Here is a 15,000-nt window from a genome sequence, read left to right on the forward strand (position 1 = left end):
ATATACTATTGGTCAGTCATGTGAGATTACAGGGTTTGTAATACACACACACATTGTGTGTGTGTATATATATATATATATATATATATATATATATATACTGTACTTATGTACTATATATTATGGCATTATGGCAAATGCAGGTTTCCTAAAAAAAAAAGGGTGGTTTCCCCCTGGGTATAATATCCAGAATTTCAAATATCAATGTAATTAATGACATATTTCCCAGGGGTGCAGGTCTTTTTTCCGACATACAAAAAAACGACGGGACAATGGTCCGACAGTGTCCGAAATACCGTCTTTTTACTCCAACAGTCCGACATGATATTAGCAAGACAGAAGTTCCCGCAATAGTCCGAAAACCGTAGTTTAGACGAGGCAATGTTTAGACGAGGCAATAGTCCGACAATTAGTAATCCCAATTAATAAATACATTTCTTTTTACTATCGGGGATATTATATATATATGAACACACCCACACACATAATGGAAAGATGATTGATGCACAGACCCCAGCGCAGTAGCCTACCGTATTGAAGTAATTAAGTAACAAACTATATAACGTGCGCCAAACTATATAATAGGCTACCTCTAGATCTTTTTATTGATTGATCTCCACGTTAAAGGACCACTTCACCACTTTTCAACTTCTCTTCCTATAATTGGTCCTAACTAATGTTCATGATAAAATACCACCATTTTTTCCTACTCAGTCTGTGTCTCATAGGAAGGCTGTGGGCAGTTCAGAAACCCGTCCACCAGTGACATCATCAATGGTGAATCCAAGCTAATATAAACTGCAGGCTTTCTTTTCCTGAAAAGTTGCAATGCAAAAGTTGAAGCCATTGTTCTCACGATAATAAAAATCGAAATATATTTTAAAACAAATCTGCCTAATGATGATGTCACTGGTGGACGGGTGGAGGGCCATTATAGTTCCACACTCAATCCAGAGGGGCCACTATAGTTCCACACTCACTCCAAAGGGGCCACTATAGTTCCACACTCACTCCAAAGGGGCCACTATAGTTCCACACTCACTCCAGAGGGCCACTATAGTTCCACACTCACTCCAGAGAGTCACTATAGTTCCACACTCACTCCAGAGGGCCACTATAGTTACACACTCCCTCCAGAGTCCAGAGGGGCCACATTGCATATTACTGTCGCCGAGCTCAGTCGCAGTGCGACACGTTTTGAGCTTGTAGATCAGCTATTTGCTATTTTTTAATTGGAATCCTGAAAAGTAACATTTTGATTAAATTTCAAATGCATTTAGTTATAGTTTAAACTAGACCTTAACCCGTTCTATAATCTATGTACACCAAATTAGGCACAGTGTGGGAAAATTAGATGAAATCGATCACATTATTGATTGGGAGGGAATTGTTAACGGATGAGCTTGGGAAGAGCACAAAGTTAATATTATTAGGCAAGTGGTCTGCGGAGCATTCCCTGAGGGGGGGGGGGGGGGTGTTCTGTGTATTCCTGGGACTCGCATAAATACGTCTCTGTGCACGCACGCACGCACGCACGCACGCCCCAGAGTTGGTTTTGACATGGCAGCGGCGCCATGGACGGCGTGCACAGTACAGACAACACTGACAGGCGGGTGTTTACGCAACACTATAGGGGTTTTGAATGATGTGCGCGACCCGTCGTGAGACAGATAATCGAGGCGATGTTTTTTTAGTAGACCAGTTCAGAAATCCCATATAGGCTGGGCCGGGCTACTGGACTTGTAACTAGTTTGGGGCACAATCAGGTGCGACTCAGGACCCCATGGCTGGGGTGTATGGACTCAGGACCCCATGGCTGGGGTGTATGGACTCAGGACTGGGGTGTATGGACTCAGGACTGGGGTGTATGGACTCAGGACCCCATGGCTGGGGTGTATGGACTCAGGACTGGGGTGTATGGACTCAGGACCCCATGGCTGGGGTGTATGGACTCAGGACTGGGGTGTATGGACTCAGGACCCCATGGCTGGGGTGTATGGACTCAGGTCCATGGCTGGCTGGGGGTGTATGGACTCAGGACTGGGGTGTATGGACTCAGGACCCCATGGCTGGGGTGTATGGACTCAGGACTGGGGTGTATGGACTCAGGACCCTGGCTGGCTGGGGTGTATGGACTCAGGACCCCATGGCTGGGGTGTATGGACTCAGGACCCCATGGCTGGGGTGTATGGACTCAGGACTGGGGTGTATGGACTCAGGACCCCATGGCTGGGGTGTATGGACTCAGGACTGGGGTGTATGGACTCAGGACCCTGGCTGGCTGGGGTGTATGGACTCAGGACCCCATGGCTGGGGTGTATGGACTCAGGACCCCATGGCTGGGGTGTATGGACTCAGGACCCCATGGCTGGGGTGTATGGACTCAGGACTGGGGTGTATGGACTCAGGACCCTGGCTGGCTGGGGTGTATGGACTCAGGACTGGGGTATATGGACTCAGGACCTTGGCTGGCTGGGGTGTATGGACTCAGGACCCCATGGCTGGGGTGTATGGGTGTCCGAACTGCCCAAAGCCCTCCTATGAGACACAGACTGAGTAGGAAAAAATGGTGGTGTTTTATCATGAACATTAGTGAGGACCAATTATATAAAGAGATGTTGAAAAGTGGTGAAGTGGTCCTTTAACACTGTTCATTGAAAATAGCTGATCTGCAAGCTCACTATACCCAGGGGGCAAAGCACCCTTTTTTTTTTAGGAAACCTGCATTTGTCATAACATACAAAGTTGTCCACCAGAAATATCTATGACCCAATAGAATCACAACCTGTGGACACACCGGTCAATTTCTTTGCTGGAAATCCAATATGGCCACCACAATATTAGCCCCCATTAGCCTATAATGCGGGTGAATAGGGCAACATTTTTAACTGAGGGATATTTCCACAAAACTTCACAGGTTGATCAATGATATGAATGCCATATGTTTTTGTATTGGAAGTTTCCATGATATCCAATATGGCCACCACAATACTAGCACCCAGAAAATAGGCTTGGCTCTAAATTCTGAACCAGATGAGCTAGAAATTCAAACTCATGGTTCGCTGCCGCCGAACCCGTGGCCGCCGGTACCAGTACCCACCGAGCCATCGCCGCCGCCGTCCTCGACGTCGTGCCCGACAATCCGGAGCAGCGTCGCGGTAGACCCAAGTCAGTCGTTACCGTACCTCCCGGTTCCTCCGCGCCCAACATGAACGATCACCAGCAGAACCCGGTACTAGCCCAGCAGCTCCAACCATCCCGCACTTCTTCGTCCCGTCTCCCCGGCCACCAAGCTCCAGCAGCAGCTTCCCCAACCAGCCATCCCGTTGCCTCCCCGAGCGGCTCCAATCCACCAGTACCAACCTCCGCTTCAGACTGGACCGTGGTCGGCCTACAAAGAGCCCTCATCGCCAAAGGCATTTCATTCACCCGTTCTGCAAACAAACTATCCCTGTTTACAACACTCATGTCCACCCGCGTCGCTCAGTGCAGCAACAGCGGAACAACAACAGCAGCCTCAGCCAACGTGGGTCTGTCACGCAGCCGTGACGTCACGCGCCATCCTCCCAGCCCAGGAGACGCTCCACGGGCGTCCGCTCGGCCGAGTGGCGACGCTGTCGCGCGGCAGGCGGCGCTGTCGCGTCGCGGAAACTCCTCGCGTCGGGCTGCCACGTCGCGCGGCGGCGTCGACACAAAGTCGGCGGCTCCGTCCCGCTCCGGTGACGTCACGCAGCGTACCGCTGCCACAGCGACATTTGAGATACGCCCATTCTCTCCAGACGCCCACCATCTCCACTCCCACCACTCAACCAAAGGAGCTCCAGCCACCTCAGCCTCCTTCACCATGCAAACGGCCAGTATCCTCCATCCACCACACCCCACATGTCATGCGTGCCCCGACCACCCAAGCCGCACACTTCACGCTTGCGTGAGGTCGTGACCTTGGATGATCAGGTCCGTTATGGCATCCCCCCCGCCCCTGGCCATCTAAGCCGCACACCGCACTCTTGCAAGAAAGCGTGTGGTGCTGACCTTCGATGACCATGCTGGCTTCACCCTCACCTGTCCTGCCGTGGCCGTTTATGCCTCACGTCCCATGCTCCTCCCCCATGCGACGAGTACATAAACGTCCACGCGCCACATCTATTCAATAAACCATCTAAAAGGTTCTCATGTCTGATGTTTGGTCTTTCCTAGTGAAAATCTGTTCATGTGCCAGGGACTGGAGACAAGATGCAGCAGGAGCTTCACTCCATTCCTGACTGGGAATGTCTCAGATGCATGCATCATTCTGTGTGCTCTTTATGGGCCCAAAACCACTGGCTCAACTCCAGTCCGCTCCTCTGACAAGTGTCCTGCTCATTGACAAGAGTGACATCCTAGCACACTGGGAAGAGCACTTCAGTGAGGTCGTAAACAGAGAGTCCTCAATTTCCGAAGAGGATATTGCCACGATACCCCAGCTGCCAATCAAAGCCCCCCCCCCCCCCCCACCAGTGCAGAGACAGTGAAAGCACTCCAACAAACCACTTCTGGAAAGGCACCAGGAGGTGCATGTTTACAAGAGGAAAGGGGACAGGGCATACTGCGATAACCATCATGGTATAGCCCTCCTGAGTCCTGAACATCACAGGAAAGATCTTAGCAAGAATCATCCTCAACCGGCTAATCAGCCATGCTGAGAATGTTGTCCCTGGATCCTAATGTGGTTTCCACGGAGGCAATGGTGATGCATCCCCAGTCAGGAATGGAGTGAAGCTCCTGCTGCATCTTGTCTCCAGTCCCTGGCACATGAACAGATTTTCTGGCATAGGCCAGGCTGGCTCTAGATGGACAGGGGACCATCACTGAGAGACCATACATACTCAGTGAAGGGATGTCCGGCTTGTCCTGCCAGGGATGATTGTCAACATAAACAGAGGAAATGCCAACAGAAACCGTAGAACAAAACCAAAATACAGCCAGAGGGATGTCTTTCTGCAAAGAAACACCCCATAACAATAATACTTAATAGAGGGAAATTATGGCTAAAATATTTATATATCTCTCGTGGTTAGAAACCATGAGTTTGTATTTATAGGTCATCTGGTTCAGAATTTAGAGATTGTGGTGGCCATATTGGATATCATGCAAACTTCCAATACAAACCATTATGGTATTCATATCATTGATCAACCTGTGAAGTTTCGTGGAAATATCCCTCAGTTAAAAATGTTGCCCTATTCACCCCCCATTATAACTAATAGGGGCTAATATTGGGGGCGGCCATATTGGACTTTCGCAACAAAATTGACCGAGTTGTCCATATAGGTTGTGATCCTATGGGGTCATAGATATTATTTCTGGTGGACAACTTTGTATGTTATGACAAATGCAGGTCAACCCCCTTTGCCCCCTGGGTACTAGGTTGTGATGAGCCTAGCTCTGTGTGAACCCATATTGATAATTTCTACAGTCCGTGTTCCTGGGGGGGAATGGGGTGTAGCCTCTCTCTCTCTCTCCCTCTCTGTCTCCCCCCCTCTCTCTCTCTCCTCCCCCCCCCCCCCCCTCTCTCTCTCTCTCTCTCTCTCTTCCTCCCCCCTCTCACACACACACACACACACGCACACGCCTCTCCCTCTCTCTCTCCCCCTCACTCTCTCTCTCTATCTCCCCCCTCTCTCTCTCCCTCTCTCTCCCTCTCTGTCTCCCCCCCTCTCTCTCTCTCTCTCCCCCCCCCCCCCCCCCTCTCTCTCTCTCTCTCTCTTCTCCCCTCTCTCCCTCCCCCTCTCTCACTCACACACCACACACACACACACACACACACACACACACACACACACACACACACACACACACACACACACACACACACACACACACACACACACGTGCGCGCGCGTGCGTGCGTGCGTGTGTGCGCCGCGCCCACGCATGCACGCACACACACTCACTTGAGTTGCCGTTGCACGCTGCGCGCTCGGTCTCCCATGTCGGACTATTGCCTCGTCTAAACATTGCCTCGTCTAAACTACGGTTTTCGGACTATTGCGGGAACTTCTGTCTGGCTAATATCATGTCGGACCGTTGGAGTAAAAATACGGTATTTCGGACAATGGTCCAACACTGTCGGACCATTGCCCCGTCGGCTATTTGGGTGTCGGAAAAAAGGCCGCCCGTCGGCTATTTGGGTGTCGGAAAAAAGGCCGCCTCCCATTTCCCAGACCTCACCTGGTGTTCTGGGATGTCAAATAAGGAGTCCTGGGTTGGTGGGGGAGGTGGCAGGCTGTCCTCATCACCCTGAGCTCCTGGAGACATGGGAACCAGGGTGACATACTCTGGAAGAGCTGTGCTGCTGCTGGTTCCCTGACCAGCCCCGAGGCATGGTCGGGTGGTGCTGGTGTGTGTCGTAGCAGGTGGGGGCCTCTTGCTGGAGGGGCCTTTACGTGGTGCTGGAGGTAGTAGAATCAGAAACAGGTCACATGTTTACAGGTGTTAAAACTGTGGGTGAAATATATTATGTATTATGTATTGTTCCATCGTTATTTGAATGTTTCCAGAAAAGAGAAAGAATGGAGAGAAAGGGGAGGGGGGGAGAATAATAAATTAAAAAACAACACTTGTGTGAAGTGAGGGACACATGGTAATGTTTAACTGCTGTACAAGTCCATAGACTTGGCTGCCATATGACATAATTTCAAAAGCCAGATGAAGCGCCCCTCAAAAAACGTATCTACATGAGATTTAGAAATGAGGTGAATGAGCATAGTAGCTGGTATCTGTTACCAGACATTAGTGCAAGGACAGTTTCAGTGAATATACATTAAGATTAAGGTGCAGGTACCCTGGGGGGCAGCAGCGCTCGTACCCATGTTGCCTGATGTGTCCCTTTTTGCCATGTGTGGCTTCATGAAGGACATGACGGCCGCAAATGGCCATACCTTCCCTGCCTGGCCAGAACCACTTTTGGACGCCTCCTCTGACAGTGCCAGATGTCTCCTGTAGCCATCGATCAGTGTCTTCCACCTCCTCTTGCACTCTGCCACTGGGGGAAAAATTACATGTCATGTGATGTGACCTGAGTAAAGCCAACAGCTACATCATATCAAAATATGCCAGCATGCATTGTAATCGTTTTTATTTATTATTCATGTACAGACAGTCTAGACATTAAAGTGTGCTTGTCATTTTCCAAGTGAACTAGACTGTATATGGGCACCAACCAATTCATGTGCATGCATGTACATTTCTATGGGAAGCCGTTTAGGCCATAAATGCATAGTCAACTCGCACATACATGTATACTTCTCTTGCACATACATATATATTGGTACTTCACTTGCACATACATATATATTTAATTTACACATACATACATACTTCATTCGCACATATATAAATACTTCACTTGCACATACATACATACTTCATTCGCACATACATACATAATTTTAAAAAAAAGATTAATTAATTAATGAATTTGATTAACTAATGAATGAATTTGATTAATAAATTAAGATAAAACTGCAGCCACTGGGGAGACATTGGGGAGGCACTGGGGAGGCACTGGGCAGGCAGTGGGGAGGCACTGGGGAGACACTGGGGGACACTGGGGAGGCACTGGGCAGGCAGTGGGGAGGCACTGGGCAGGCAGTGGGGAGGCAGTGGGGAGGCACTGGGGAGGTGGGGAGGCACTGGGGGACACTGGGGAGGCACTGGGCAGGCAGTGGGGAGGCAGTGGGGAGGCACTGGGGAGGTGGGGAGGCACTGGGGAGACACTGGGGAGGCACTGGGGAGAAACTGCAGCCACTGGGGAGACATTGGGGAGGCACTGGGGAGACAGTGGGCAGGCACTGGGCAGGCAGTGGGGAGGCACTGGGCAGGCAGTGGGGAGGCACTGGGGAGACACTGGGGGACACTGGGGAGGCACTGGGCAGGCAGTGGGGAGGCACTGGGGAGGTGGGGAGGCACTGGGGGACACTGGGGAGGCACTGGGCAGGCAGTGGGGAGGCACTGGGGAGGTGGGGAGGCACTGGGGAGACACTGGGGAGGCACTGGGGAGAAACTGCAGCCACTGGGGAGACATTGGGGAGGCACTGGGGAGACAGTCGGCAGGCAGTGGGGAGGCAGTGGGGAGGCTCTGGGGAGACAGTGGGCAGGCAGTGGGGAGGCAGTGGGGAGGCACTGGGGAGACACTGGGGGACACTGGGGAGGCACTGGGCAGGCAGTGGGGAGGCACTGGGCAGGCAGTGGGGAGGCAGTGGGGAGGCACTGGGGAGGCACTCAGGGGACACTGGGGAGGTACTGGGGAGCCACTGGGCAGACACAGGGGCCTGTTCCTGTTGCATTTCCATAAGCTTTTCATTTGAAATCGAGCTTCCTGTTCAGGCATTGTGCCTTCCTGTTACATTCATACTCAGACATGTACACACATCACATAGTCCTGCGCAGCCGCACATAAAGAAATACTCACACACGTATGTATGCATGTATGTATGTATGTGCGAATGAAGTATGTATGTATGTATGTATGTATGTGCGAATGAAGTATTTATATATGTGCGGATGAAGTATGTATAAGTGAAGTATGTATATATGTGCGAATGAAGTATGTATGTATGTGTAAATGAAATATATATGTATGTGCAAGTGAAGTACCTAAATGTATGTATGTGCAAGTGAAGTATGTATGTGTATGTGAAATATGCATGTATGTGCAAGTGAAGTACCAATATGCAAGAGAAGTATACATGTATGTGCGAGTTGACTATGCATTTATGGCCTAAACGGCTTCCCATACATTTCTGCTTTCAGGTTTCTATATTGTATGATAAATGCTAATTTGTTATTTCTATATTAGCAATGAGCATCCAACTATAACTAACACAAAGGACTGGTGACTGTGTTATTACACAGAAAATATGCATTGCCTAGTACATAATATGCATGTTGCTTAGTGCCAGATGGCTGCAGATGGAAAATAAACTATCCATTCATCTTAACAGAAAATGATTTATTATTAGTTCAGTCAGATACAATTGTACTGTAGTACTAGTCTTCCACAAGCAGTACATGGCATCACAAGCACTTTGATGCAGATCAGTATTTTTTTTAGATCAAACTTCCAAAATATTACAACCTGTCTGTTTTCATAAATCAAGTAGCATGTTTACATTGGTACCAACGTCCGAGGTAGAAAACCGCTAACTATAGCATTGTTGCTAATATTTGAACTGACCTGACTCGCCAACCGCAGCAGCGATGTCCTCCCATGCCTTCTCCTTCTTGTTTTTGTCTCGAAAGTCGACGAGACTCTTGTCATAGATCAATTGATAGTGGCTGACAGCCACTATCAATTGATCCTCCCACCTTCTCTTGTTTTTTTTTTTTCTTCCTTGGCCCTCCATTTTTATTGTTCCCCCAAACTTTTTTTTGCTGGAATAGGTCTGCAAACTGTTCCACAAACAGGGGTGTGTTCAGGTGCTATAGGTCCAATAACGAGACCTCCTGCGCGGGAGGCATGCACACGTACGTCTTGAAGAAGTCGCTCCGTCTGGCGGCGTCCTTGATCACGTTGGCCACCGGCTTGCTCAGCCACTCAACCGCTTGCTCAGCCGCCAGGTAGACGAGCTTGGCGATGGGGAAGGCGCCGACCACCATTTTGAATAACTACTCAAACTATATAGAGCTGGGTTAGAGCTGGGTGTCCGGTGGGGACCCGGTGAGGACTTAAACCAGGATGCAGAAATCTCTGACACGACGATATCTGTCTGGGTCGTTGGATTCCTGTCTGAGAATATCTGGGTTGTACCCGCTCTTATATAAGGTGCTGCCAGACGGTCAAAAGAGCTGCGCACGTTCTCGGCTGCGAGCAGCTTAAAGGGTTAGTTCGGATTTTTGGACATAAAGCTGTATGAAATGTTTACCATAAATATCGCGGTTGCAAAGGTATTAATTGACTGGCCGAGTCCCGTGCTGGGAGTGCTGCTCCTGTTTGGGGGAATATCAAGTAGTTCCCAGGGTCACTGGGGGCCACGCATTAAAAATAAACCAATCTACAAAACTAGCGTCATTCGTATTGTTGACCTATATCTACCATTATAGACCAACTTTCGTTCAACTTTGACCCCTCTGTCACATGGTACTATTTTCTTTGTGTTCAGTATCACTGCGCCGCATAGAACACCATACTGCTGCCGCGCCGCGGCACTGCGGCAGGATAAACTACCAAAGCTAGGTGCTATGCAGCTGCCCCGGGTCAGCTAGCTAGCTATGAGGTTTCAACGCGACGGCGCATACGAGGTTTGATTTCATTCAAAACATTTACTTTTGACTCGTTCCGGTTACTTTATAAGTTTTGTTTTGTGTCATAGAGGAAAATAATAGTTGTTTCAAAACTAGATCTAAAAATTAGCGTGACTTCAACATGTCAGAATCAGACACTTCAAACCCAGAGTCAGACAACGACAGTGATGAAGATATTGCTTTCACTGCACAGCCGATGGGATATATGTATGAACCGGAATATACCGATGATGAACTCCGTAATATGGACATAGAAAGGGCAGAGAGAGAGGAGAGAGCGAGGGAAGCCGGGCCAACAGCTGCAACGAGGGCACGAGAGAACGTTACCTGGTGGTGTTCTTGTACTGAATGCGAGCCAATGCCCAAAGAGGTTGAGAGCTACTGCTGCCGTGAATGGGAACTAGCCATGCCACTGTTGCTACAGATGCAAGATCTCTCGGTGTCAGAGGAAGCCAACGCATCTGCATCTCTCCCGGTGTCTGATGAACAAACCAGCGCATCTTTACCTGCACCTTCTTGCTGCATTATCAAGCACCCAAACTTTCCAGCTATCGTGAACGCTGGTGTGTTGCAGACCTTTTTCCACATACCAAAAATAAACTGGAAAAAACGTCCCGAGCCTGCTGGAGCTGATGGCCAGTTGTCAGTCGAGTAAGTTATATATCTCATGAAGATTATGGAATTATCCACCACATGCCTCTAACTGTACATTGCAATACTGTAGTTATTGTACACCAGTGGTTCCCAAACTTTCATGTCAAGGACCCCCAAAATGACACTCATTACCCTGCAGACCCCCCATTTGAAAATATATGCCAAATACCCCCATAAGAGAAGATTTTTACAGCTCTAGCAGTGATTTTCAACCATTTTAATTTCAAGGACCCCCAGTTTGATATGAAACCGGCTAGGGACCCCCCATTTAATGGCATTTCTATCTGAGACCCCAGTTTATATTGTGAAATCAATGTAAATGTAACTGTCCATTTGGTTCCAAACTATCATGTAGCTGGGGACACCCTGGAACTCCCTCAAGGACCCCTGGGGGTCCCTGTACCCCACTTTAGGAACCACTGTTGTACACTAAGCCTACTTGGCCTAAAGCAGAGCTACAGAAAATATCAAGATCTAACTACAATGTACATGGGTGTAAATGTTCCAACTTATATACAGTAGTAGGCTATGCACACACTAAACATTTCATTCTTTGTTTCAGTCAATACAGGCTGGTGGGCTACAGGATGGTCTTGGAATGGGTCCTCCACGGAGAACGGCTTGGTCTCGGAAATCGAAAACCTCTCCCTTCATGTGTTGTGAAAACCATTAGATCACTTTATCCATCAGCAACTGGAGAATATGTTGGATACAAGGAATCAGAGGACTTTCTGAATTTGTTTTAGTTCTTGGTTTATTTTCTGACTTCTGTGTTATATTATATTGCTCCATATTGTTGTATGTGCAATAGTACAATATAAAACTAATAAAAAAAAATCACACCTGTGTGAAGTGAGGGGCGCTCTTATCATTGTACATCATTATACATCAACTCATCAGGCCAATCACAATTTGCGTCGTCATCATGACGTAAAATTGTCCATTCATTGTCAATGGGAATTTAATGTTTGTGTAAGACACTTTGTGGACACACCAAAAGCTGGAGGGGCTAGCACCCATCAAAAACAAAATTTGGTCTGGACTGAAATGTGTATACAGATACACAAATGAAGAAATGATAACACATTTTGGCTCACTCAGTATCAGTATCAGAAACATTATCTGTACTCTCAATCAGATTTTGCACTGGAAAACGTGTTGTATGTTCTAAAATCATAGTATCTTTATCGGGCTTTGGAGTTCGAGCTATATTGGCAGGTAGATCAACTGGAGGATGGATGTGGAACCGATCATCTCCAAGCTTGATGTTGTTGTCAAGTCGCCGTTGAATGACTCGTTGTACCAAGTCGTTTCGAAAGTCCTGGGAGGTAGGCTCATAGAGGTTCCTTGAACGCCATTCACCTGACAGCTTGGAGTGAAATACACTGACCCTCTCTTTTCCTGGGGGAGTAATATTACAAAAACACAGCATATTAATTTATAACATTAAAGTTGTAATATGAATCCATTCCATGTTTATCCCACTTAGACCTGAGGCCGTTTCTAAAAATGCCATCTAAATCATGAACTAAGTTTTCTGAAAACAAAAATGTTGCTATTATTCTGTACATAGCATCACCATCAGCTACCCCAATAGGGGTCCCGTCTTGAAGGGTAAAAACCCCAAAGGGGTTCCCATCCTAAATGGGTTATTTTTCATTTTATAACATTTTGGTTTTGGAATGCATAGCACACAGAATGACAGACACCGTCCTGTCAAGTTCAAGTCTTTTTTTGTTTCAAACATGCTTACCAGCCTGAGTAGTGGCATGTTGACGGCCAACGTTGTGGTTGTGGTCAATGACACTCAGTTGGATTCTTGCCTGCATGGTGACATATTTGAAGTGCCTTCTCTTCTCAGCATACTTCAGCATAGAGCTGTGGTACACTTCAAGAGCTCCTGAAAAAAATACATGGCATCATTTAGATATCGTGCTTCATGCAATTTTATTACAAAAGCCAATGACAAGTCAAATTGGATAAAAACAATATTTTTATAAACATGTCCTATTGAATTGTTTGCAGGTAACAGGTAACAAATCAAATAATAGTATTCTTTGTAGTTTTCTTTTGTGTGCCGCCTAACACTGCTATCGTTGGTGTGCTTGGAAATGTATAACCTACAAATATCAATATCATAGCTTGGGTACCAATATTCATGAACTGATTCCATCTTACCAGTGTGCCTGAACAAAGTCATGTGATCCAGGTCTCTCAAGAGACGTTTATCAAGTACAATAGCCTTGAGAGTGTCGTATGCGGCACTGTCCTTCTGAAGCCACTTCTTCCTTCTCTGTTGGTCAACACTGAGCTCATCATGGTAACACTTGTACTCCTGTCCATCATCTTCCCACCGGTGGATGCCACATACATGAAACAAGACAGAGGTCCAACGGCGTTTCAATTCCTGGACACATTTGATTTAGACATTTAGACATTTAGCAACATAACGCCCCGATTAAAGTATTTCAGTGACATGCTTTGCTCTGCAATATAGCATATTATAACAAATGCAATAAAATCAGAATCACCCTTTCATCACCACCACAAGTGCTGCAAGACCACCAAAGGTGATTGCTTATAGACTTGATCCATGGCTGCAATTCCCGGTTGCATTTCTTCTTTGATAATGCAGCTACCTTCTTCTTCACGCCTACAGAACAGAAGACAGACATGGAATGAATGGATAAACTACACAAATGTAATAATTAACAGTACAATCTTCACAACAAAAATATACTTTTCTATCACTATCTGTTACTGTAGATAAGGTAAATAGATATATACTTTTTATTACCCCTGAAGGAAATGTGTTCTTTTCAACAGCTCCAGTTGCAATACATTCATACAGATTGTCAAAGAAAAGCATGGTGAACATATAAAATACATTAATGGAAATAGAATGCAGTTAAAAATAAAAAAGTTATAAGAACTTGAGCTGTAGCTGGTTCAGCCTACTCCAGCCCACAACGTCCTTGATCAGCTTCCTGTACTCCCCCCTCCTCTCCCCCTTGCTACAGCTGGCAATAACAGTGTACACAATAGACAAAAGAAAAACATCAACACAATTACCTTTTGCAACATGCCACGGATCATACTGATGTCTAAGTTTAGGGTACTGCACCCTCATGATCTTCCTTATGGATGGATGACGATCTGTGGTGACAACATCAATACCAACTCCTCGCCTCAGCAAGCCATTCAGCCCCCTCTGGAAACCTTCAGCCTCCATCGCAGATGAACTTGTAGTCTCAGATACCTTTTCGAATCAGCATTAAACAAACACAAAGTACCCACAAAAGTAAGCAAAGGCTAAAGGTGTATCCATATCTAAAATATAGTGACAACAATAACATGGGATGAAAAATGTTACCTGGACTAATTCTGACTTGATTATCTTCTTGGTTGTGTCATCCATGAAGTTGTAAGAAGTGTATTTAGCACTGTAACCTGGGGAATCGGATCTGTAGACAGAAAAAGAGAGAATCAATTATACAGCTGGGTTAGACGTGGATTTCAAGATACAATTATATTCCAAAATGTACAATTTGATCATAATACAAATTACCGTATTGTAGCCAAAACATAACTTTATAAAATCAAGCTCAAACTACAGGACAGTAACTACCTGGCATCACCGCCAACGTCAATATGTCCACCATTACATGTTATTTCCTGGAGATTGGACATAATTTGTTCCTGCATTTCAGTGTAGGCTTCATAGACAACTGGTATAAGATAGGTTGACTGCAATGAATAATAAGCAGTCTTTCTAGGAAGCTGTAAATTGACAAGATCAGCCCACTCTGTAATTTCAGTCTGTGTTGTCCCAGTGAAAAGAATAGCCGCTGAAGATAACAAGTTGTTCTCAGGCATTCCACGAGCATCAGGACAAGATTGCCATGCTCCACTGTGGCCACCAATGCAAGTCCACTCAATCTTGATCATGGATCCGTTATAAGTAGTTTTTCTCTCAGAATCATCAATGATTTTCCCACATGTGTGACAAGTGGCAAACAGTTTCATGAGGGCTGTTTCATTTACAATCCACTTCCTTTCGGA

At 46.7% G+C, this 15,000-nt stretch overlaps 2 protein-coding genes across 2 annotated transcripts in view; both read right to left on the reverse strand.

The window, feature by feature from the left end:
- Positions 1–6,920, reverse strand: part of LOC306931600 (uncharacterized protein) — a 7,759-nt gene extending 839 nt beyond the window's left edge. The window contains exons 1-2 of the mRNA XM_079513045.1: positions 6,848–6,920; positions 6,211–6,431 (exon numbers count right to left, since the gene is read on the reverse strand). Coding sequence (XP_079369171.1) covers positions 6,211–6,431; positions 6,848–6,899 — 273 coding nt within the window. The 5' untranslated portion in view covers positions 6,900–6,920. The remainder of the gene's footprint in view (positions 1–6,210; positions 6,432–6,847) is intronic.
- A 5,105-nt stretch (positions 6,921–12,025) lies between these two features.
- Positions 12,026–15,000, reverse strand: part of LOC306931595 (uncharacterized protein) — a 3,459-nt gene continuing 484 nt past the window's right edge. The window contains exons 2-8 of the mRNA XM_079513040.1: positions 14,567–15,000; positions 14,312–14,402; positions 14,011–14,197; positions 13,470–13,591; positions 13,117–13,345; positions 12,692–12,838; positions 12,026–12,339 (exon numbers count right to left, since the gene is read on the reverse strand). The exon at positions 14,567–15,000 is cut by the window's right edge and continues 168 nt beyond it. Of these exons, the coding sequence (XP_079369166.1) occupies positions 12,032–12,339; positions 12,692–12,838; positions 13,117–13,345; positions 13,470–13,591; positions 14,011–14,197; positions 14,312–14,402; positions 14,567–14,964 (1,482 nt within the window). The 5' untranslated portion in view covers positions 14,965–15,000 and the 3' untranslated portion in view covers positions 12,026–12,031. The remainder of the gene's footprint in view (positions 12,340–12,691; positions 12,839–13,116; positions 13,346–13,469; positions 13,592–14,010; positions 14,198–14,311; positions 14,403–14,566) is intronic.

Source organism: Electrona antarctica (genome assembly GCF_951216825.1).
Source record: "Electrona antarctica genome assembly, chromosome: 10".
Taxonomy (NCBI): Eukaryota; Metazoa; Chordata; class Actinopteri; order Myctophiformes; family Myctophidae; genus Electrona; species Electrona antarctica.